The sequence below is a fragment of the Falco cherrug genome, chromosome 6, assembly GCF_023634085.1.
Source record: "Falco cherrug isolate bFalChe1 chromosome 6, bFalChe1.pri, whole genome shotgun sequence".
In the NCBI taxonomy this organism is placed as follows: Eukaryota; Metazoa; Chordata; class Aves; order Falconiformes; family Falconidae; genus Falco; species Falco cherrug.
Genome location: NC_073702.1, coordinates 49,563,138 through 49,589,022, shown reverse-complemented (window position 1 = coordinate 49,589,022; position 25,885 = coordinate 49,563,138). Strand labels below are relative to the sequence as shown.

General features: G+C 42.9%; 1 protein-coding gene across 1 annotated transcript in view; it reads left to right on the top strand.

Annotated features, from left to right (window-relative positions):
- Positions 1-4,311: 4,311 nt before the first annotated feature.
- EZR (ezrin) overlaps positions 4,312-25,885 on the top strand; it is a 36,181-nt gene continuing 14,607 nt past the window's right edge. The window contains exons 1-2 of the mRNA XM_055713513.1: positions 4,312-4,751; positions 22,621-22,704. Coding sequence (XP_055569488.1) covers positions 4,740-4,751; positions 22,621-22,704 — 96 coding nt within the window. The 5' untranslated portion in view covers positions 4,312-4,739. The remainder of the gene's footprint in view (positions 4,752-22,620; positions 22,705-25,885) is intronic.

Here is a 25,885-nt window from a genome sequence, read left to right as displayed (position 1 = left end):
TTCTTCCAGCATGTAACCATTGGATCATTTAATGAGGTTTATTTCCAGGCCTGAACTCACCTAACCATTTGTTAGTACAAAAAAACCTTGTGGGAACCCACGTTTAGTGGAAAAAAAAAACATTAACTGAACTTGGCAGAAGCTTCACATTTAGCAACAAGTGAAAATGAAGTGCAAGCTTTGTGCTCTTTTACCTCTTATATCCCCTTTAAAAGAAACCCAGAGAATGTCAACAGCACTTTGTCAATAGATGCTGGTCCACTGTGACCTGAATTCGTTGGATTTTCAATAAGCTCAGCATGGGTAGTGGGGAAGCAGTTCTCAGTGCAGACAGAACTAGAACTCTCCAGGTCCTTGTCCACTCTTCTTGAAGGCTGACATTTCAGGAATTATAATGCTAAAATCTCAGAAACTGCAGTGGGGAATAAGCTTCCTATTCAGTCATGCACAATGGAAAGAAGCTATTGTCAATAATACCATATGGTTCTTTTTTCTCCTGCATCTCTTCCAACTGACAGAGAAAATCACCCTCTTGACTGTCCTAGATGACAGCAAATCTCGTTAAATTTCTACAACATGGCTCAGAACATGGCATCCTTTAACTGCTGTACTGAATGTCCTTTCTTTTAACTGCTATAATAAATGCAGTCTGTGAGTTGTGAAGAGGACAGAGTTAGCTACTATAGATTCCCAGTTAGTGAAAAAGTCCTGGAGTAAAACTGCAAACAAACCAGCAGAGATGCTGCAAAACTCTTCCAGCTATGCCTTGCCAAACCTGGATAAAGATTTCTATATGGAGAAACAGGGAGTTCAGGTCTGCTTTTGTTGAGAGTATTGATTTTGCATGAGCAACCAAGAATGGGGTTTTTTAGGGTGCAAGATTCCATGTTTTTCCCAGTTCCAGGATGATCCGGCTTAGGAAGTTTTATGTTGACTAAAAATTGGCAGGCACCAAGACTGTTAAGGAAAGGCCACTTTATAGCAACAGGAGTTGCTTTAGCAAATTCTGGCAAATACTTGGATTTCATAAATGTTTTACATCAAGTTGGAGTGTTATTACAGGTTAAAGCACAACAGGAAAATTAAATGAATCTTCTCTTTAAGGGAAGGCTTGATGAGGATGACCGTTTGGTTAGGGGTCAGTAAGGTACAGAAACTGTTACAGAGAAGGAAACAGAAACTGGGTTCTGCTACTGACCTGCTGAGCAATCAAGATCCTTTCATCACCTCCTCTGCCTTAGTAATTCCTGTAAAATGTTAGTAATGCTATCCTCTTAATAAAGCAGGTTAAGAATAAGTGCTGGATCAGAGCAGATCTTAATCCTGTAACATAAAGGCTTCATTTTGATTTGAGTGTTATGCTTAATTGTGAGGTCTGACTGAAGGTGCTCTGATTAGGGTAGATATAAAATCTCTCTTTCTTAGCTAATGCTGAAATCTAGAAGTAACCAAGTTCCATAGATTTTTCATGTTCCCCAACTTCTACATTTATATATTTTTTTCCCCAGATTTCTATTTCTGCCCCAGCCTGTCCTGATGGGGGTTGATTGCTCTGCACCCATTTCATGTCTGCTCAAATATTCCCTCACCCAGACTCCAGAGGGGATTCAGTCTGTAAGCATTCTTAGATGATGCTTTTCAGTATTGTACATGGTGCCCATGCTCCCAACCTGTCAGGATACTCTCAGGAAAACCAGAGAACTGAGGGCTTCCACCCCACCTCTGGAGGAGAGGAGAGCTAGATTGGTTTGCATCTGCAAAGGATCAGTAGGCTTCTGTATAAAGGGAAGAAGGCGCTGGCATTATATACCTTGCCATCCTTTGGGGGAGAGGAAAAAAAATATCAAGGAAGGAGCTCAGGGACCCAGCTATAGAAGAAAGTTTCATATTGTCACTAAAAAAGTGTTTAATAAGGCACCGTGCTCTGCAGGCAAGAGGGTTTGAAAACACACATAGCAGAAGGTGGAAGCCTAAGGAGGTGAAGGATCTCTAATGTATACTCCAAGTTGGCAGTTGTTCTGGTTCCTTCCACAGAAGACAATTCTTCCTGTCTAAGCTTGATATGTTCATGGTGGTTGGTTTTGGGTGGAGTGGTATTGAGTCAGCTGGTAGTTATGGATACCATTGAGGTATCTACCTTTCCCCATGTATTGCAAGCGATTATGGGAGAATAGCACAAGGTTATGTGCTGTGGCAAACAGGAACCTAAAGATTGTATGTTGCCACACTTAATTATTAGTTACCTAAATTCCTTTTGCCTCTAGGTCTGTGTGGTTAGGAAGCAATGGTAAGCGTAAAAAATAATCAGGGGGTTAAGCTTGGATATGTAACTAACAAATGGAAACAAATACTTACCTGACTGATTCAAGATTCATAAACTTTGAAGATATTATGATCTATTAAATGAGGCATCACTCTGACATGGAATAGATCCAGCATGGAGCCCCAGGATGATGGTCTCTGCACCCATGTTGAGCTACAGACAGGAAAGGATTTTGGGAATAGAAATCTAGGATAGAAATGGGCTTCCCATTAGATCAGTGCAATACTCTGTTTCTAGGGTATGCAGACACACAGAAGTTGTTTTGGCTTTTCTTTTTCCTGTCACAGCCAAAACTCTGGATTTTAAGACTAAGGAATGAAAATACCTCATCTCTATCCTTTTCCACCCCCCAAAAAACCCCACAGATGCCACTTAAGGTTCTGAATGAGAGCTGCAAAAGCTGGGTTCTTAAAGCACTCCTTACTTGGAACAGTTGCTCCTTACGCTTGGCAGCCTACACAAAACACTGTGATAATCTGGTCTGGTCCATGTCCAGTATTATCCTACTGAATAAGGCATGAATCCCAGCATAAACTTATTGCTTAATAGAAGAACACAGAAAGTCGCTTCACAAATCATATTTTGTTAAATTGACCTGATCCAAGTAAATCACAGTGGAATTATTTCATCGGAAAACTGAAGCCGTAACTGTTTCCCACAGATGTTTGATCTCATGGCCCTTTTCTTGGAAGCTGTTCAGCTCAGACTTTCTTCTCACCTGCTGTTGCAAACTGCCGCCCCCATGGCTCCGTTTTGATAGTAAAGTTTCCTTTAATCCCTGAGGATCATGCAACAGGAACGGAATATAACTGTGAATTCTCTCAGCCTCTGATTTGGCTTCCCTCCCCTTTCTCTCACAGACGTGACACTGTAATGATTCTTTTATTTCCTGTGGTACTACCAGTTGCTGCCTAGTGGACTCTGTGAAGGAAGACACCATTTGGATCTCCTTCGGTGCAGAGCTGTATTGTTAGGGCTGTCCTTTCTGTTACCACCCCTTTGATATTTCCCAGGCTCTCTCCTGCCCTGTATTTTTTCCATTTAGTGGGTCATTACTCGCCTTGTTCTGTGCCTCCCTGTTCCCACCCTATGCTTTTCTGACCAAACAGCCAGACGCTGCTTGAACTGGGGATGTTGCAGGCAACAGCTCAGGTACCGGCTGTGTGATTTCCTTACCTTACAAGCTCAACCTCATGCCATTGCCGGCACAATGGAAAAGCTGCGTCCCACAGGCTGCTGCCTATGCCCACGGAAATACAGTGTGCTCTTGTGCCCAGCCAAGAGCAGGGATGCTGTGGGAGACCTGCAGAACTCGCAGACACAATCTGCAGGAGTGCGTTCCTGGGTGAGGAGGGAGAAGGAACAAGGGGCAGAGACACAGAATTTGTAGTCTTTGCCTATAAAGTATTAGGCTACTTGCATGATCTTTTGTGGTCTCGATGAAAGATCAGGGCCAACTGAAGTATACTCTTTGCTTTCTAGTTTCTAAGCTAAGATTTTCAAACTTTTCCCTCTTGCTGCCGTTGTTGAAAACGTGTTTTACTACGCAAAGCAATCCTGTGTTTTGTTATAGCAATCGTTATCTCCCGACTTGGCACTTCAAGAAACACAGCGACTGTTACAGACTAGCGACGAAACACACGAAGTGCCGGCGCCCGTCCTTACGGGGAGCAGTACGGCATTCCCGGTTCCCCGGGCTGGAGGCAGGGGCAGCGGGGCGCTGGGGGAGCCCCGCACGGCAGCCCGCCCGCCGCCCCCTCTCCGTCCCCTGGTCAGGACCCCTTCCCCGAGCCAACCCCCGGCCCCGCCGCCCCGGCTGGCGGCACGGGCAGGTGCGGGCGCGGCGGCGGGGCTCGCCCCGGCAGCCATGTTGCGATGGGCAGGGCGGCGGGGCTTGGCGCCGGGGGTGAGGGGTCTCGGGTGGGGGGCACGGAACGGGCGGCGCAAGGAGTGCCCGCCGCGGCCCTGCCCCTGCCCCTACCCCTGCCCGGCGGGCCACCGGCGCGGCGCCGCCCCCGCCCAGCAGCACCTGTTGCCCGACGGTTGGCGGGCGGCCCCGCCTGCCTCTCACGCCGCGGGGGCTGGCTGGCGGCTCCGGACCCGGGTCCCTCCTGCGCGCCGTGGGCGTCGAAGCGAGGCCGGCAGGGGTGCCCGGCGACCGGGGGAGGCCGGTGCCGCGCTCGGAAAGCGCCGGGGGGAGCGGCGGGTAATGGCCGGCGGCGGTGAGTCACCGCGGCGGCCCCACCTGCGTACTTAACCGCCGCCGGGCGGCCGGCGCCGCACTCGTGGGCTGTGCTGCTGCCGTGGCCGGGAGCGGCTCCTTCCTCCTCCTCCTCACAAGGCGCTCGGCTGAGGCGAGGCAGCCGCTGCGTGAGCGTTTGTCTTGGGAGCAGGAGAAGCACCGGGACCCCTCAAAATGCCGAAGCCGGTAAGCGGGGCACGGGGTGGGGGAAGCGCCCTACGGGGCCGTGCCGGGGCCCGCCGGGCGCTGGCCGTTCGGGGCTGCCCGAGCCCGGGCGCCTGACGGGGCGGTCGGCTCCCGGTGCCGCGGCGGCGGCTTCTGCGGGGTCCCGCTGCCCCGCGCTGGAAGGGCTGGGCCCGGGTCCCCGCCGCGCCCCTGGCCCGAGCTCCCCGCACCGGGACGGGGCTCTCCGGACCGAGCACCCGCAGAACTTCTCCGCGGTGCGCGGCGGGAGCCGCGGGCTCCCCCCGGTTCGCACGGGCGCTCCAGAGCCGAGCAAGCGGCCGCTGGAAGCGGGAGGGCTCACCGGGGCGGCTCGCTTCGGCCGTGCGTGCCGCCGGCGTCACGGAGGCCCCTCGGTGGGCTGGGGGTGCGGGGCCTCGCCTTCCCGCCGCCCCCCCCGCTGCGGCGGCAGGGGAGGGAGCTCCGGGAGGGTGCTGGAGGGATCAAAGGGTGGATCGCTCCGTCTTCTGCAGCGCTGCCGCGCTAGAAACATACGGACGACCCCAGCAACTCTGAAAGAGCTTTTACCACACTCCCGCTAACGAGAGAGAGCCAAACTGCGCAGACCTCCATTCAGTATTTGCATGGCCTGTGCGTTTTTCTACAGGAAACGTGCATGTGCCTGTAAACGTTGGAGAAACTTTTTTCCCCTTGCTTTGCTAAAAAGCTAATGCCAGGGACTCTTAACGCACTTCTCCGCGCTGCTCTTTACTAGTCACTATCAAAAACCTGCTTCTTCTTTTTGTCTCCTTTTTTTTTTTTTTTTTAAATTGAACAAACTTGACTATCTTTTTTCGTCCCTGTCACTTTCTTGATGCAACAACCGCCCCCCCCCCCCCCCCCCCCCCCGAATCTCATAGTGCATATTTTGCTTGTTTTAAAGTCTGCTGGTTAGAAACTATTAATTCCCTTGGGGAACCAACTGCCTGATGCGAAGCCTTGAGCAGTCGTTGGACCAGGCACACTTTTGAGCCCTGATGAGCATAATCAGAACGAATTGTTGTTGCTGTCTATTTTCAATAGAGGCAGTATTTCTTAAAATACAGCACAGTGAAGGACTCAAGCGAGTATTAGCTGCACTCTGTGAAATGAGAGTTAACAGGCTTATCTTTATGGTAATAAGCAATTGATGTTTTACCACCATAACATTAAAGTTAGATTTAATGTACTCCACCCCCCCCCAAAAAAAAAAAAAAAAAAGAAAAAAGTGGTTAGGTTAATTTAGATTGCAGTTTCTGTAAACCAACTAAAAAAAAAAAAAGGTACCAAGTCGTTTTCAGTTTCTTTGGCTGTATTTCATCAGTAGGAGGTGACATATTACTGCATATAAAAATGTATACTGGAAGGACCCTTCTGCAACTGGGGGAACAAATATATAATTTATAATGCATGGATATAAAAGGTTGTGTGTGAATAATCTCTCTCAGCCTTATTAGCCATTTGCTAATTACAGAGTGCTTTCTTGAAATATCTTGGTCAGAATAATCTGAAATCCTGATTTAGGACTAAGTCATACTGGAAGCCATGGATAGGTGTCGAAAGACTCTTTAATCTCTTAAAAAAAAAACAAACCCACAAACAAACAAAAAAACCCCCAACAACAACAAAAAAAAACCAAAACAAACCCCACCAAATAACATCACAACAACAAAAAAACCCCACCAAAAATCAAACAGCTGTATTCATCCTTTTACCTGGCATGGCTATGTTCATATTCTGTCATAGATGGTGATTTTTGTTTGTTTCTTTGCTTACTAGCCACTGAATAACAGAAATGGATGGTGTAAACTGCTGCCTTCTGGGGAAGGACAGCTGTACTTTAATGATTTCTGAGATGTGACCTACTAGCTGGGATTTATGGACGCGGCTTCATGCCAGTAGCTTGTACAATATAAGTGCCTTTTTTAATCTGCTGCTCAGTAGGGCTAACTGCCACCTTACTGTAAAACAAAAAGGAATTTTGCAGAGGTTATTTTAATAAAACACACTGTTTGGTCTGACTGCTTCAGACTGAGACTGGATTTGGATCCTTCCCAACCCAGCTCATTTGGTCTTAATACAGCTAAATAGGATTCCTGTGCGTTTGCAGGGGGCCGGGGGAGAGAATGTAAAGCCGTCACTCCAGAGGCAGAACTGTGTTCAGGATGAATGTGACAACAGCCTTTGGCATGCGTGAGGAATGATAGCATGAACTCTTGGGACGCACAGGGAAGCAGTTTGTTTCTGAGAGGTGTTTAACATGGCTACTAAATATTTATTACCTACGCTTATTTGCATGTGTCTTGTCTGCATGGCAGAAGTAAATATGATGTTGCTTGGCAGACTTCATGCTGCTGTGGGAGTTTGAAACACTGGTCATCAGTTGTTTATAAGTAAAGATTAAGATGCCAAAGCAAAACTTTGGCAATGCTAACCCACACCCCCTAAAACCAGTAAGTTAAACCTTTTATATGAAACTGTTGGTTTTAAAAAATTAAGCATGTATGCACAAAGCTTACAGATCATGTAGTTTATTCTTTCACAGTAAAAAAATAGTAAATCCATTAACACTAGAACATATTTTAATGGAGTACCAAAGTGCTAGAAAGCGAACTATATTCCAGATTTTGTGGTAATGTTTAATCACAATTAGTGGGATCTGATGCATGTTTATAGCACTCAAATTTTAGTAACAGTAAAAAAAAAATATCTGAAATAAATGTATTTGTTAGTATAGGCAAGTGTTGATTTATAATTCGAATACAGTCAGTCTGCCATGTTTGACAGTTACAAAGTAATGAGGTCTCTCTAAGGTAAGCTATAAATATATAACTTGTAGCAGTTCATAAGGGCTGATGGCTGGGAGTTCATCAACAGTTCAGATACATAATTTCCATCTAGTCTGTACAGAGGTTCATTAGGCTTCACAGGTGGTGAATTATTATGTAAGGAAATGCAAGGGATGTCATCTTGTCCAAATCTTGCTATGCTATCTGGAAACAAGTGAAATGCTAAATAAACTTATTTGCTCAGCTTTACATCTTTTCATTGCTGTAGTGCCTGCATGCACTCCGTGTTTTTCTTAGGTGTGTGTTACCAGTTTATTTCTGTTTGACTCACTGAATGGATGGTGTTTCAGCTGAATTACATCCTTTTGCAAAACAAACCAGTCTAATAAATTGTGGCAAGAACAGCATGGCTGTGGGCTAATGAACAGTGCTTACTGAAGAAGGGAATATGATCTCTGGTCTGCAGACCTGTTAATTTGATCTGACCTACCAGCAGTTACTTTATCGAAGGTAGATTATTTATTTTTTTTTAATTTCCTCTTGGGAGAAAAAAAAAATTAAAGCTTCACAAGAAATGAAGTCAGCTTTGCAGTAGAGCATTTGATGTAGTGTCACACAAGAATCTGTAATACTTGTGTGTATGCGTATAAAATGTGTAAGGAGAGCACAGCAGTAAATGCAGTCTAACAGCTTCTGGTGCTGAAGAGAAAATAAAGTGAATGACATCCAGAAGCACCATTTTTTAATACCTTTACTAATAGCCTGTGGTCAGAAAGCTGAGCATACTAATGAAATCTGCTAATGCCGTGCTGTTGAGGGGGAGGTATTATTGATGCAGAGGACCACCATATACAGGGGGTTGAAGGGCTGGGGCAAGAAGGTCCCATTGCAATAGTTAAACTTGGAGGTGTGGAGGAAGAAGGTGCCTCACTATATAGGATGGGAGGATATGGGTTCATCGGTGGTAGTATGACTGTCTTGTGCATGCCATCTGCAATGCATAGGGTTTCTCTAACAGAAAGCATTAATAGAAGGTGCTAGCGAACTCTTTCCTTGAATATAAGTTGCCCTTACCTGTGTCCAGAAGAGACAAATTCAAAGCTGAATGTAGAGAAGGGTTTGGGGATGACTAGAGGCAGAAAACCACTTCACAATAAGAGAGTGCTTGGCTGGTTTAGCATGGCAGAATTAAAGAAGTTACCTCTTCCTTCACCTGTATAAAATGTAAAGGTTCAAATGCCAAAGAAGAGGAAGAATTGCTCTAAGCAGAACTCGTGGCTCAAGAGACTTTTAAACATTAGAGCAGTCAAGTGTGTGTGGTGTGGTTTAGGATATTTTTTTGTTTGTTTTTTTGGATTTGGTGGTGTTGGTGTTGTGGGTGGGTAGGAGTGGGGTTTTTTTACTCCTTGTTGCTCTTATTAGGAGACTGTTCCAGGACCTAACATCCCTTAACATAAAGCTTGACAAGGAGACGATTTAATGCTGCTGCCTGTAGGAGTGGGGAACAGGAACCGATGACTCAAAAGCTTTTTCCCACCCGTTTTGTTGTTAATAATGTGCTAGTGTGTGCTAAGCATTAGGTGGTTAGACAAGTCCTCCATACCTGTTTGATGCTGAATATACATGAATTCTGAAAAAAAGTCCTTGAAGACAGCATGCAAGTCTTCTGCCAAACCTTCAGCTGTCTGTGAACAGGTTATGGCATCATAAGTTCAACAGGTTTATGACAAGCTAGGCCAAAGAGATGCAAATGTAGTGACAGGAATTTATGCTAAATACAAATAATAATTGTTCTCAGATATTCCTAATTTATTCTTGATTATGTATCTTTTAACTACACATAGCAGTTTTGTCTGAGTTCTTCACAGCAGATTGCTAGAACTGGACAGAAATAAAAATATATTTTCATATCCTTAAGTGCTTATAATTAATTAAAATACTCTTAGCTTATGGATAGTTATAGATTTAGCCAGGAATAAAATCTTACACTCTCCTTGTAAGCACCAATTGCAGTACATCGGATGATTTGGTGTATAGCATACTTGATACCAGGAGGTGTATCTGTGGTGCAAAATGGAAATGTAAGGAAGCTTCCCTATGCCAAATGTGAGAACTCCCACTCATAGCTGCAAAAGGAAGGTGGAGGGTCCTATTAACAGTAAATGTAAGGAGTAGTTCGCAACTAAAGTTGTAAGAGAATGAGCTCACAGTTGTGCCAAAAACCTTATTTACTGCATGAGCTGAGTAAGCATTTCTGAGGGCAGTTTGTTCTGGGATGTTAGCTGTTCCAGAGAAATCAAGGGTGTTAACTGTTATGTTAGTCACTGCTTAAAGAATTTCTTAGCCTTCTTAAAGGGCAGAGGGGGGGAGATAAGCCTTCCTGTTCTTCCTCCCTCCGCCTACATGAACGTCTTCCTCAGTCCATGAAAAAAAGCTGTGGTATGTCAGGACTTTTTGAGAATAAGTCGTCTTGATGACCACTGAAGATTCCCGAATCACTGTTGTTCTTGTTTGGCACTCTGTCCAAAGAGCTTTATGCACGCTGCAAATCCCATAATCACTCAATTGACCTTGAAGGAAGGCAGTGCTGCCTAAGATCAGTGAACCACACTGCACACTGTTAAGTAATGTATTTTAGCTGTGTTGTGTGCTTGCTTTGAAGCCTGGTTTCAGCATTAGATAAAAATTTAGCCTGTGAGCTGAGCAGTGCAGCTTTTTGCAGAAGCAACTGAAGTGTCTGGCTTTTACTGAGCCATGTATGGGATCCTTTCCCCTAGGAAAGGGAGAAAATTTTTGCTATGTGAGGCTGGAAACAAGACGTAGCTCAAGTACAGCAGCTAACCATGTTGCTTCCATATTGCTCATCTGTTCAGATCCAGATTTTGTTTCTCCTAATTCCTACTTCATAGTGGGGAAAAATCACCTGCCTTCTCTGCATCCGCTCTCATCTTTGAGAGCGCATGAGTAGCAGCCATGTGCTCAGCTGGGACTGATGAGCACCTGATACTATCAGCTCTCAATTAAAGTAAAAATCCGAAGTCTAAGAATTAACATGCAGGATTCATCTTCTAATTGACTAAGCTAGAGAAATTGTTGCCTGATGACCAAAGACTTGTATTTGGCTACTTACTGTGTAGGCTCAACGGAAGAGGTGCTGACACCCCTACAGTAAGTCTGTAGCCGCCTGCTACCTTTGGGAAGGGAGTGTGGAATTGCCCTTTTTGAGAGAGGGTTATTGTGCTCTTGCTTCTCCCTCCCAGTTTCATGAACAGCTCTAGCTGTTTTGTAAAATGCAGAGGCATCACTATCACCATCTCTTCCTGTCTTGATTTTACATGAAATTATCTGTATTTGCTGTGATTATTACAGCCTCTGTGTGTGTAATGTGTGTGAGAGGCTTCTCTGGGGATGAGTCAATAGGCATCCAGTTGATGAATCCTGAACACACTTATGAAATGGGTGTAGAGATGCTCAGTTCTGCCAAGAGACCACCATTCTGCAGATGCATAGAGCAGATCTGAGCTGCCTGAAGAAGTAGAGATTAAAGAATCTCACATTTATACTGGGGTGCCTGAATTTAACCAGTGTAGCCCGGTAGAGGACTTAAAAGTCTGTATGGTAAGATCTGGGCTTCAGAGCTCTTTGTGGGAGCTAAAGTTACTCTTAACATCTTGCCGAGTACACTTTAATTAAGCAAGCTAAGCTTTCACAACCTTTTGTCTTTGTAGATATAAGTGATCATAGAAAGTTCCTGGTGTACAAAGTATGTGGTGTGAATTAGAGGGTGGCTTTGCGTAATTGATATTTAGTGATCTCGCTGTAGGAGAGAATAGCTTTTGCCTTTAAAAACTGATGCAGCTGTGCAAGGAAACTTTTGAAAGTTACTTTTTCTGCCTGCACTATTCTCTGGGTACGCTTTGGGAATCACTGGTGCATATTTGTTTGCCATCACACTTCTGTAGTGAAGGGCCTGTGAAGAGTTTCATCTCAGAAGCCCTCAAGCTGTTTGAGGGGTCAGGAAGTGGTATTTTGCTGATCCTTCCAATCACTTTCCCTGTGTGATCTATAGCTTCTCAAGAGCAATCTCTTTGTGCTTAGGTGACATTCCAGGACTTGCAATGACCTACCTTTATCAGGGAGCAAATAGTACCTGTTTTGTACTGTTTGAAGTACCTTGTTGGGAAGTGTAAGCATTGTAATGTATAGGATGTAAATCAGGTTATCAAGCTATCAGAGGTGATCACATCACAGAATCCCACTCATAAATTTCGCAAATACCATGTGGTACGTTCCACCAAAGTCCATGAGGTAAAATGAAAGACGCTGATTATGGAACAGGTAAAACAGAAGGGTAGGGTATTGAATCGATAAATCCCTCTTTGACAAATGGATTCTTATCTAGAATGCAGAATGAATGTACATCATTACCAGGTCTTGTGTGACTTGCTGAACTGCTATTTCTTGTTAAGTAAATGGGGTTCATGTCCCTTCTGCACTTAGACTTCTGTAAGAGCATGGCTGGCCTTGTAGGTGAGGCAGAAAGCCCCTGTAGCCTGATAGTATACCCCTGATGTTGGCCAAAAGCTGATGCCTGAGGAAGAGTATTTCAAAGATACACATCATTGCTTTCCTCTGAGCTGCTGCAGAGGTTTTGGAGGCTGGAAGTTCCTATATAATGAGTTACTAAATGGATTTCTGTGAACTTGTCCGGTTTCCCCTTGAAGCCATGTGAATTCCAGCATCCACAGTATGCTTTAACAAAGGCTGTCCTAGATAACCTTCACACTGTTTGGAAAGTTATCTAAAAAACTCCTTGCTACAACACTATTTAAAAAGCCTTTTTCTTGTTCAGAGTGGTGATGCCCTGTAGTTATACTATTGATAGCGCAATGAACATGTGGTCTTTGTCCACCCTGTTCATGTAACTCATTAATTTATGTGCTCTTATATCCTAGCCTCAGTTAATTTTCTTGCAAACTGAGAAGTCCTAACTAGCTTAGTTGATCCTTGCATGGAAATTATTCCATGCCTTTGAACATCCTTGAGCTTTTTCCAGTTTGCATCTGATGAAAATACTGCTTTGTGTCCTATAACATCTCCATCTAGGAAGAGCATGGTTGTTGAGAACATTTCTCCAACAGCTGGTTCTTGGTCCCCTTAAACGCTCACGGCATAATCCTGTGAGATTAAATAATAATTTAGGTCTCTGAGAGAAGCCTTTTCAAAGCTACTAATCTGGCTTGCCTGCCAATTGACTACCTGGAGTTCCAGCTAGACATCTCATTTTCTTTGAGCTATTGGCCTAAAACACCAGTCACAGAAACTGTAGAAACTTGGCTGTACAAACTGAAACGCAAACTCTGCTGTCACTTGAAGTGACAGAAGCCTACTGTTTCTCTAGCAAGTAATTGGGAAACAAGTATCTGAAGAGGCTTTTTGGCTTGGAAAGAACCCCAATTCAAGAGTAGTTCTACACAGTGGAAATAAAAATGTCCTGTTTAAAGTATCTTTCCCCAGCATTGATTCTCCAGTGTGGAAGAAACACAATCTACTCCCTACAGAAACAAGCAGCCCAAAAAAGGCTACTTTCCTCTAAACAATTTGTTTACAGTCACAGGCTCTCCCTGCATTCACACAGCCCACTCTGCTCCAATATAATGTGCTGGTTGTCCACCCCTGAAGAACAACCATCATACCTTGTGCTAGTACTGTTCATGCCGGGACTACTGAAGGTGTTGAGAGCTGTACACTGACAGGCTGTGTGGCTGCTGGGTCTCCAGGTGAGTATCTGTCAGACTTCTGACTCTTCGGAATGGCTCTGGGTTTTCCATGCATGTCGTTAGAACCTATGCCTCTGCATAAGTTTTGGAATAAAAGGCACCAGTATTGGTGTAGAATCTGCCTTGGATTCAGGGGAAGCTCTGAGGCTATTACAGCTTTTATTTAGATTATTCATGCCTTCAGACCTCTTCACTGTTTGTTGCGACTTGGTAGTGTGGAGTTTGACTTTTGCGTAAATTGTTGTGTGCCTGTCACTTCCAAATGAAAAAGCCAAGCAGAGGTATGAAATTGTGCTTGTGTTCTGGATCAAGACTATGATGTACTCCGCATTTTTTTAATTTTATTTTCCCTTACAAGAATCACAGAAGGATCATATTACTTTATGTAGCTGACTCATATAAATATTGGAGATGTTACATTGTTTACAAGATTCTTAAATCCTAATAAAACTTGACATCTTAAACCTCTGTTTTATCTACACTTGTCCCCATGTTGATGTTTTTGATGGAAGACCACGAAAGATGATCTGATTCACTTGGACTCTGAGTGACTTAGTGAGATAAAGCTTATTTAAGGATTGGTTGTGGGGCTTTTGTTTAAACTTCATGTGTAAAGCCTTAGTCTTGCAACTTCATTACGTTTAATTAGATGCAACAGCAGTCATGATAAAACAGTCTGTGCATGAAAGAGTTTGTTCCAGTGGCCTGTAGATTCCCTTTGTATTTATCCTTTAGGTACAAAGGACCTCTTGTTGCTGCTGCAGTCAGTGTTCCTAAATCCATCCTAACATCCACTGAGGGCAAATGGCTTGTCCAAGCAGCAGTGCCGCGCTGAGCCTGCTGTCACTGGTGTGTGTTCCTTCTGTAAAGAATAGGCTCTAGCTTGTACACAGACATTCCAACAATGCTAACAGTATTATACAGCATCAGAAAGTCTTAAAACTTAATGTATTTCAACAGAACACCATAAACCCTCCTTCTGCTTCTTAATGTTGTCTGTGTTCAGAGTAAGCCATTCTTGGATCCCTCACAGAAAGTGAGAGCAAATGTTTTGCATGAAGAACATATCGGCTTCCTAAATGCACAAGCGCTTTGTTTAAGGGCAATATCCTGGGGCCTTTCAGGCTCAAACTGCATTGCTTTATGTCTTGCCAGAACATTTAAAAAAAAAAATTAAAATTTTAATAAGGCATCTGTGTCTCAATTTTTTTTACTTCTTCCTAACTCAAGACAGAATGATGTAGGTTGCTTGTTAAGGAAGAGTTGGGGGAAACCTTGGTGGGTGAAGAAAGATTTTTCTCTGGGAAGAGTACTTGCTTGTTTTTACTGTTTCACTGAGCAAATAATGTTAACTGTATGGAGCTGACTAGAGGTGGTGGAAGGTGCTGGAAGTCTGGCTGAGACCTAGGCATTTGGGAACCGGGGCCATCGGAGGTGGTGTCATGTGAGCTTGCCACACCTGCATGGAATCTTCATGATCTTATGGCATGCAGGACGTTATTGCTTGACCTTAGGTAAAGAACTGGATTACAGCCATGGCTGCTTCTCAGCTTTTCATGCAGATGCCTGCTATGCAGTTATTATGTGCTGACAGAGGATATATCAGGCTTTGGTTAAGGAAACTGAGATAGGCAGGTAATTTAGTATATCATCTTCTTCTGCTCATCTAAACTAAAAAAGTTTAAACTTATGTGCTAGGATTATCTTCATGCTTAATTATAAGGAAGATTTTGTGCTATCTCATGAAGAAGAGTTAAGTGACCTGGCTGCAAAAGCAAGCTCAATAGGTTGGCTTTCTTATGATCTGTTTGTGTATGCTGGCAGGGAGGGAGGATTTTGTTCTGAAAAGTCAACCTGCTTTGCTAAAACTGGAATTTCTGGATGACTCCCCAGATATGGGTATTCAAGGTTTTCCTGACACATAAGCGTCCCCCCCCACCCCCTTCATCCAAAAGAGTCTAGCTTACAAATTTCACTTAAAAATTATTCTTGGCTTCCCCTCAAAGTACTCTTTTTTTTTTTTTTTTCTTTTTTTCTTTTTTTTCTCTTCAGAAGATCTTCCTCTTAAGTTGTTATAAGGCTTTTTCACCTTACACAAGAGCAGCAAATACCTGGGATCCTATTGCCTTGAGTAAACTTAGTGTAAAGTTAAGAAATTAAAGTTAAGTATAGCTGATACAGTTATTGCTCCTTAAATACATAAGAATACTACAAAAAAAAATATGGTTGTACAAGCTGTTGCATTAAAGTTGACTAGTAGTTAAGGCTAACAACCACGCTAGACAATTTTAAAGTAACTACTACCTTCTAGATTATATGCAACTGTATTTGCCCTCAATGGTATTTCCCCCTCTTCTGGGAAGGTGAGCAAGGTTTTAAGGAACAAAGACCAGACTACTCGACTCTAATTTCACCTGTTGCAAGTACAGCAATACTTAAGTGCTTCATGGATTCGGAGGAATTTCAGTGGAATGTGACTTAATGTTCCCATTTATTTGCAATGAGGAAGCAATGTTTAACACGAGATTTGAAATGGAATGTGTCCTTCCATTTGCAGTTTGGTCTTTTTGATTTAACATGGTATGCTGAGAAACTGGGTCGGTTAAATGGGTGCAATGAGCTTGCCTTGTCAGTCAAGTGGATGCCAGTGAGACCATCCTCTACTCGTGTTTTGTGAACTGATGAGGCTGTTTTCTCCCTTGTCAGCAAACTGTGTGCTCTTCAGTCTGGAAGGGAACGCTCAGGACTGTTTTGCTGTGCTGCCACTGCCTTCTCTGAAATGCTAGGTGTGTTGGGCAGGTAGCACAGAAATGATTCTGGCATGGGAGCAGAGTAGGAGCGTGTGAAAGGCTTTCTTCAGTGTTGTGCTGTACATCTCTCTCGCACTCTCATGAGAATCAGAGTCTCCTTCCCATAGAAAAGAAATTGCAGGTTTGTCATTTGCCTTCTCATCTTAGTTCATGGAGACCCTTTAAATCATAAAAATGTAGCACTGGGGAGGACTTGAACCTATGCTGTCTGAAGGCTGTGTGGAAGTAGTTACATATTGCTGGAGTGGATGATATCAGGGCACTTATTTTGCAGGCTGGGTAACAGGAAAAGAAAGTAAGAGGGCTTTTTGGTATTTTTCGCCTTGTGGGTTTAAAAGTTGCTGTCTTCTCTATAGATACATCATGTTTCAGACAACTGCGTTTGGAAGAGATCAGTGCCATGCTAACAAATCAACTCCAGTTTGAAACAAAAATACCCCGAAACCCCCACAACCAACCCAAAACCACCTGACCTGCAGAGTAGTGCAGACTTTCCTGGAATATCTTGCTCCCTTCCAAAAGAGGCATTCAGATCTGGGTGACAGCATTCCAACCAGCAAGTCGTCAGGGAAGCAGAACAGAACAGTCGCCTGTAATGCTTCTGGTGACACATACACACAAGAATGTAATTTTTCCTTCTATGCAATAGCATCATACCAGGAAATGGGGTGTTTTTCTGGGGATTGTAATAGACCACATCCTTGTCTTCAGTCATGCTGCAAGCCATTGTTTGCAGGCCTGTAATTTGTTCATCCCTTCACCTGCCTCTTGTCTGTTCTGACCTCTCCAAGTTAACACCTGTAACTATTTCTCAGACCTACAGGTCAGAATGTGTTGCTACAGTAGTTCCAGCAAGATGAAGGTGCTGAGCCCAACTGGGAGGGAAGCCGTGCTTTGGTGGTCCTGCATCAGCAAATCAAATTTTTTTATATAATTTGATATCATAAAATAAATTTGCTTGATATTCATGATATTGTGTCCTGCTTTGACAGAAGCTATGGAGAATTCAGATGCGCAACTTGTCATTCAGTTGTAATTTCACATGGCTCAAATTTTGTTGTATGCCTAGTCTGTCACATGGGGCCACATAAAATATGTTATTAGATGAGGTCTGATCCATCAGACAGGTTACTCAGTGAGAGAAGAAACAGAACTGGCTCTAAGTGCTGTGTTCTTGACATGTTGATGTTTTTAGGTACTGAAGAATAATATAAAAAATTGAACAAATATCTTTCCAGTTGTTTGTGCTACTTACCCTCCCAGAGTTATCCTCTCCTCTCCACGGTCTCTGAACTTAAGTTGACTTAAGTAACTTGTAGAGGACAGAGAAACGCAGACAGCAAGGTGTTAGCATGTCAGCTCTGAGCATTGGAGCCTGTAGGATTTTTTTCTTTAATCAGAGTTGAAAATTTTCCAAAAACAGTTACCAGGAGCTGGGACTACAGTTACTCCATCAGTTAGCACAATATCAATCTTTATTTTTGGGCCTGGAACCAATGAACACTAATGCATGGAAGAAGATGGAAGAAGAGAGAGCAGTTTCAGTGCCTTTGTGATGCTGCTACATGAGTTTATTTTTCCTGTTACCGGATACCTAATCGCTACATGTGGCTATGAAGAGGCCTGATGCCTAAGGTTGAAATGAGATTGCTTCATCTGTGCAGATGCATCGCAACTCAGGGCAGAAGTCTTTTACTACAAGTACAATGGTAGCTGTTGCTTATTTGGTGAAGGATTAGACCTGCAGAAGTGAGGATGCAAGCTTAATACTACTGCTTGCTTAATAGTATTCTTGTTACCACTGCTTTCTCTTATTTGTTAAGATTGCCGTATTCCTTCAGCACAAGTATGTCCACGTGCTGTACGGTCAGTTTGCCTATTTGCAAGAAACCTTAATAGGCCCGCATGCTGTTTTTCATGGTATGTGTTGTGCAGGTACAGCACTTAAATGCTGTACGTGTACTAGCTACTTGCCTGAGATTTCCAGACATCCAGTGATGAAGAAAGAAGGCATGCCTATCTAGGTTTCTACACTATGATACTGCTAATTGCCACCACTTGGGAAGATACTTCGCTAACATTTGCACTTGTAAACCTGCTATTTAAGAGACTGGTCTTTATCCCTGCTTGGAAAGAGGAAGAAAATATTCCTGAGCATTGTCTGAGGTATTTAGAACTGCATAATTATAATGATATGCAACACATGAAATACTGGTTTGTCTTGTGTGTATGGGTAAAAGTTGGTATTTACTGTTCTTTATCTTATATATTCACTGGAAATAATTGTATGGTATTTAAATTTACTTGCACAACTTCATGGTTCTACTGAACTATATTATTATGCAGGTGGACTTAAGAGGTATTAGATTTCATGCATCAAGGTGCAAAATATCCGTGATGGCTTACTGTGTGTGTTGGCTGTGGGTTTTCTCCCTGTTCTGCCTTCCTTTTCCTTTTGAGTGTAGGATATTTTGCAGTGGAGCTGCAATATCAGGGCAGGGGAGGGGAGGGGTGGGGGATGGTTAACTTCAGAGATACCATGTTACCTGCAACTGGAGACAGATTCTTGACCAACAGGCTGTATAGCTCAAGAGAGACCTTAGGAGAAACTACCTACGTATGCATAGTGTCCAACACACCTGGAAATTGGGTGTTTGAGAGGAAGGAATTGAAGAGGCAATGTCATCTTGGATTCCTGTTTATGCCTTGGATCTTGCACGGAGGAGATGATGCCACTCAGCTGGTTGGCAGCTTGTTTCCTCCATAAGAGGCAAAGTTTTCTGAATGTTTTTCAAATGGCATGTTAATTTGCCAAGTTAGATACTGTATAGTGCACAGTCTCTGAAAGGCTGCAGTGTTCCATAGATCAATCTACTGACTTAACATTAGAAGAGATGTTAAGTCTTTCATCTTACTTCCACTCTCTTGTCCCAGTTGGAAAAGTAGGTAACACGTTACAGTCTACCCTGAACGGTCTGATGTCATGGAATTAGTGTTCAGTCACCCAGTGTAGTAAGTTCTTTGGTTTCTGTAGTCTCTTACAATGCATAGAGATTTTTTTCCTTTTAATGCAAATGGTGTTGTCTTTTCAACAGCATGTTTTTTCCCTCTGGATCGAATCTGTTACCAATTTTATGCACCCTAAGACAAGAGAAGAGGAAAGTCCTTGTCTTCTGTAATGTTTTCGTACACACAAGCAAACCTTCTAAGGCCCTATTTGTCATTCATTTTGAGTATGTTAGTCTCAGACATAAAAGTGTAATCATAAAGTGTTATGGCACTGGCCTGTTGAGAAGGAAGTTACATCTTACTGTCTAGGATTTTTAGCATGCTATGTGTATTTAAAAACCCTTTTTTCATGTATAACAGCCATGTGTTCCTCTCCACCTCCATGCACCTGTGCTATGAAACAATTAAAAACTGGTTTCTTTTTGGTTATAGCTTCAGTTTTGTCTTGGGGAACTGCCAGGGTTTGATGGGGATCTTACAAATGACCTGCCTTGCCTACACAGGGTAAGCAGGACTTCACTTGTGAAAGTTGTCTTAACTGTGTCTTGCTTTTTTTGTTGCTGATACAAATTAGTCTGAGTTGTTCCCTGGTTTTCTCCCCAACAATATCTTGACTCTGTTAGCACCCTTGGGTGTTTTGACTTAATCATCTTGGTGCCATGGGGAGTTTCATGTGGTCTGAGCTGAATGCCAAACTGGTTGTGTCTCAGTCTAAAAGATGTCAAGGTTTCTTCAGACTGTCTAAACCAGGGTTTCAAGTGGGTTAAGCTCTGTTTGCCTGTTTCACTACCAGCTTCTCTGTAGGGCATCTGTTTAGAAACACTGTTAAAACCATTATATTCTTGATTTCAAGGCTAAGGTTTGGAGGTGAGAAGTAAGAAGACTTAATATGGCATGAAAGAGACTCAAAGGGTTTTGCCAGGCAGTCATCAACTCATTGAAGTGACATTGCTTGAGGCCCTGTCTCTTCTTGCTGCCCTTGTCGTGCGGCTAGCAGCTTGTCTGAGGGCACACCAGGGAATTCCTTTTTATCCTGCTGGTTGTTCAGCCCTTTAAGAACACAGAAATTAACCTTTACCGTATGCCCCAAGTGTCCTTGAAAGCTTTTTGGATAACCAAGTAGTCATGTGCCTACATGCTTATGGCTTTAAATGGTTGAGGTGGAAAGCAGATTACTTCAAATTTTAGTCTTAATACTAAAATAATTCTTAAAAGATATAGCAGGTAGATGATTTTAGCACTAAATAGCTCACTATGTAGCTGATCCTTTGGGAAAGGGACTGTATCCAGAAGGGTCTTTTAGGTTTGAAATAATACAGAGTATCCCCCTAGACTAGGGAGTTCACCTCTTTTTACTAGCAGATAACCACTAAGGAGGTAGAGCGCAAGACAGAGGTACTGACACCAGCTGGAATTCTCTGCTCAGCCAACATCCTGCAGGTTTTCTGGGAAGGAGTGGGAAGCACATCCACTCAAGTTCTCCAGTGTGTAAAGCGATACTTGTTTTACACCCACTGCAGCGTTTCAGCCAGAAGTACAGTAACTTGCACAATACAGAACTGTGGATTATGAGCATATGTTTTCTTGAAGGGGGTAGAAAGGGATTAGAATATGATTAAGGATTTATTGTTAAGAGAGGGATTAAGCAACAGGAGCTTTTTAAGGTCACATCTCTGAATTGCAGCCTTGCTGTTCCTGAGAATTTGGTATCTGAACTTCCTCTCCCTTCCTACGCTGGAAATGGTGTTTGGGAAACTTTTGATTCTTAAGGCACAGGAAGAAAGCCTTAAGCATACTTCCATGCTCCATTACGGATCTCAGATGCTACAGTTGGGAAAAGGAGCTCTTGGAAAACCTTTAGTGCTTGTTCTTTCTTGTTGCTTTTAGAGGATTTTTAAAAAAAAAAAATCCTGATTTAAAGGACTGTGTTTTAAAAGTACAGCTTGTAAGTGACAGGGCATCTAAGCATCATCTTCTCTGGTTCAGTTCTGGGGTTCCATGACTTGGAAACTGCCTTCAGTTATCTTCCTATAGGAGGGTACTCTAGCATCTGGGAGAGAGCAGAAAGAAACAACTCTATAAAGGCTAAAAGGCACTTGATGCTTTCATGTCTTGCTGAAAAAGGAATGCAAACTGTTCTAATATGTTTGACTAAAACTAGCTGAGGCAACTTGTTCTATTCACAGTTTTGTGTTAACTGTAACATTGATTTACCTGACGTTTCTCCTAGAGTTTAAATATACATAATTAAGTATCTGGAAACTACTGCAGTGTCAAGGCTTTGTAGTGAGTGATTCTATTCCTCTTCTGCCCCTTCCTCTCATTTCTTAAAGTGTGTGCCTCTGCACTGGGCACCAGTGCTGCAGCTGTAACAGGCTCTCCTGATCTGTTAGCTCTGGCTTTCTGTAATGTGAAAAATGTTGGGAAATTGTCGTGGAATCTTATGTGCCTGTAGCTTACCTGCTGTCTAGCTTTGTGCTTACATGTCCACCTTTTTCTCTCTTTCCTTTAAAATACCAAGCTACAAATTTGTTAGTAGAACTATACTACACAATCATCCCAGTTTTGTTTTTTTGTTTGTTTTAAATTTGTTTTTTGGTGGTTGGGGTTTTTTTTGAGACTTAGTATAATACTGCAAGCAATAGTCTCCTGTAGTTGGAACAGTTGGAGATAATCCTTCCTGATTTGCCATTTTGCTGGTCCTTATGCTATTCCCTGCAAGCTTAGTTGCTCATTTTGTCTCCTGATTAACTGCTAATAGACTTTTTCTTGTCATTAAACACTCTTGCCTTCTGTATACAATAGTAACCTCTGCCTTGCAATCTACTGCCATTGCAGCAAATCTGGTTATGTTGTTTCTTCACTAACAGCAATAGCTTAGTGAACTCTTGCCCTGTAGTATCATTCAGTACCCTTAACTGCTGTTTTTATGTGTTGAGTAGATTTTTGAGGGAAAGAATGAATGTTTATCGGGTTAATGCTTCATAAGAATAATCTGCAGCCTTTTGCCTTTAAAACCTCAGATTAATTCCAGCTCTAATATAAATGGAAGTTAATTTATAAGTCTTAAATTTAATTTAGTCATTAGGGCCTCTCGTAATCCAAGGAATGGCCTGCAGGCAAGCATGCCGTGCACTCACAGGAACCCTTATTCTAGGGGAGTTTAGGCCTGGAAATGGTCAATTCTAAAATGGTCAACTTGTAACTTGTGTAACTAGAAGCTCAGTCCAGTCCTGTGTTGAGTGGGAAAACCTGCAGGACAATCTGGATAAGACAGCAAATTCAGTGCCCCAATTAAGTTTGCTGGTGTGATAATACAAATCTAATTGGGTCTTAAGTGTGTATATTACAGAGGTTACGGTAGTGCATCAAAGCGTGAAGACTGTATTGTACACAAAGTACTGTGTTAACACTGAGAAACAGCTTTCAATACATCTTAAACAATGCTTTTTGTTTTTCTCCTTAGATCAATGTTCGAGTTGTTACTATGGATGCAGAACTGGAGTTTGCCATCCAGCCAAACACTACAGGCAAACAGCTGTTTGATCAGGTCAGTGAAGGGTTGGTATGGGCTCTTGTTGTTCAAGCTTGGGGTACATCTCACACTATAATGTTTTCTTAAGTCTAGATTCCAAACCTACCTCTCTCTTTTCTCTCCACCTTCCAATCAAAGGGCTCTAGTCTGAACTAAGATCTCTAAATTCCATCACAGTAAAAGAAAAAAGCAAAAATTCTTGCAGGTATGTTATTTTCCTGTGAAACCTGCCTTCCTAGCAATGTTGGGTGATATAAGGGATCCAAAATTTTTAGACAGCATAGGTAGCATGTAAAAATGCACTTCGTGCTTTGAAATGCAGCTTAGCTCTTATTTCTTTCTTAAATTCCAAAGTTGCAATGTTGTCCCTGTACATAAAACCCTTCAGAATGAGGTCTTGAGGTGACTGACAAAAGTGTAGGCATAGCCGCGTGCATTCAGAAGCTGGGTTGGAGGTAGCCATTTGCCACAGGTGTTCAAATTTGCCAGACTACTGGGAAACCAGAGGAGTTTGTGATCTCCATGCAGCAGCTACAGCAGTGTACCTTGTGAGAAGTCCCTGTGCAGCAGGATGGAGCAGAGACTTGTACAGCTTTCCTCTGGGGGTTCCCAGGGAAGTGACGGGCATGAGTAGCCAACGCTTTTGTCCCTTGCTGTTACTCTTTCTGCTACTGCATTAACAATGCACAGGTCTGTTTGGAGATGGACCTACAAAGGTCAGATAAAGACAACTAAAATAAACAGAGAGCACTTTGTAAAGCTTTTTTATTGTTTTCTGAAGTAGCTTGCTCTTACAAAACTGAAGCAAGGCCTAGATCTGAGCAGAAAAAAATACTGTTCTGGAATTTAAAAAAAAAAAAACAACTAAGAATTGACTTCAGTTACAAGTACTGAAGTGTTACAGCAATCCTTTTGCACTTCTCCCCTTGTCCACTGCTGGCCTTGATAGCAAAGGGTCATTTAGCTCAGGTAGGCAGAATTGGCTAAGCAATGTCCATTCCTTCGAAGTTTTTGTTGGCACAATCTCTTGTTTCAGTGAGTTAGCTAGAACTTGCTAGGCCTTATGGCAGCTGTGCAGTGAGAAGTACTTTTCCAAAAAACACCAAACAAACCAACCCCCCCCCCCCCCCCCCCCCCCCCAAACCCCAAACGCCAACAAACAAACAAAAAAATTATTAGTGAGTTCTTGGAGGGAATGAAAGGAGGAAATCAAATTATAATCGCTGCAGAACTTCACAGTACAAAATAGAGTACTACAAATTGTGTTGAGTATTAAATTGGATTCCTTTTGGTTATTACTGATGTGGGATAAACATTGAGTACTTGTTGAGTGGAACTTTGGTGAAGTGCATACAAACCCTGCATTTTTATGGAACCACCATTTGGTGTTTGACCTTTCATTCACTACTGATTACCCTTGCATCGGGATGACTTTTTCCTCAGCCCCTTCCATGTTAACCCAAAAGAGAGAACTCTGGTTTTGTGTCTAAGAGTACAAAAATCCACATCCCAGTTTTTTAAAAGCAGTGCCTTAGACCAGACAGTACGAATATGTCCTTTCCTATGTTCCTTATGGCAAGGATTCAATGAGGACTTTTTTGTCCTCCATGTATTCCCTAACATTTGCATGTGTTAAGAGTTAGGGTCATCTGTCTGGCAGAAGAAACCACTTTCTTGACCTCCAGCAGAGAAGCACAAAATCCCGAGAACATGGAAAATGGCAGGATGCTTCAGGTCCAAGATAATTCTAGCTTGCTGTCTAGGTAGTTCTAGATTTCTGAAGACTTTTGTTGCAGCACTTATTGCACAGTTGGAATAAATTATCACCTCATGAAGATTTGCTCCTTACATCCTATGGCTCAGGTTTAAAACCTGTGACTGGAAATTCTTATCTGTAGTCCATTCCTTGTTGGAGTGCATTTCTGCATATCAAGAGAAGACTAAGGTGGAAGTGTGCAGCACAAAAACAGGGAAGGTAAAGACTGTATGTTCAGCTGCAGCTGTTCTGACATCCTCTCTTTGCTTCTGCTGTGCAAGCCTTTTGCTAGGCCCTTATCTTGGATGGAGTTTACACTCAGATAAAGCATATGAAGGCAACAGGTTTTTGCAGGTATGGGGAGTGGCCCAACTTGAACTGTAGAAGCACTGTAGAGGGGGAAGGGCATTTGAAGAAGCAGGCTATTTTTAAAAACCACAAGACGACCTGGCTGTCAGCTAGCAAAACTACTCTGGCAGTGCCCTTGTGCTTTAGGCTTTGCTAGTGTGTGTCCTGCACATAAGGTGGAATATAGCTCACTTTTTTTATAGAAAGGGAAAAATAGTGGAAACCTGTGACTATAGAGTTCAGCTCCACTCAGGCCCGACCTGTGCAGAGTTTACCCCACAATGGTCCGAAGTGTCCTGGGAACCAACGCAGCAGCTCTGCAGCTGGCTGGAGTACCTCCCAGGCAGTCGTGTGCCATCCCGACTACAAGGAGAAGAAATTCAGATGGAGGCGAGCTGGCAGTTTCTGGGAGCGAATGCATTTCTGGGTGGAACAGGCAGATTTAAGATTAGCTTCTGCATTTCATGCATTTGCGGGTGGGGGAGGCATCTCCCATCTTGAATTTAGTGCCTTGGTTCTTAGTTGTTCCGTGTTTTGCTATGGAGGAAGTCTACAACCCATTTCCCAGAATTCAGAATAAAACATCAACATCTTTAATCTTTGTATTGGAACTCAAATAGTCAAATTATGAAGTTTAGCTTAGTACTTTCTCCTTCCTTGCCTTTAGGTTTTGGGAAGAACTTGAGGGGTCAGAACTTTTGCAAGCTTTCTGACTTGATTTACAGAAAAAGTACTTTTTCTGTTGTAAGAGGCATTCAGAGATAATGACCAGATAACTGCTTGATTTATGCAACTCTATTTTAACAAAGTTGCAACACTTTTTTTGTGCAACAGGAAGCACTATGCTCAGCATACCCCTGCTTTTCTGCTAGATTGAGTAAAGCCTGGTTCAGACCCTTCTAAAAATACATCTAGCTGTTGGAAAACTTGTCTGTTCTGTGGTGAAACAAGCCACTTTGGGGGAGGAGGGAAAAGGAATTGTAGTCAAGTAAAGGCTGAAGTACTTTCAGACCCCATCTCCTTTAAAAAAAAAAGTTGTGGAGTTTGGGGTTTTTTGTTTGTTGGGCTGTGGGGTTTTTTTTAACATAAACT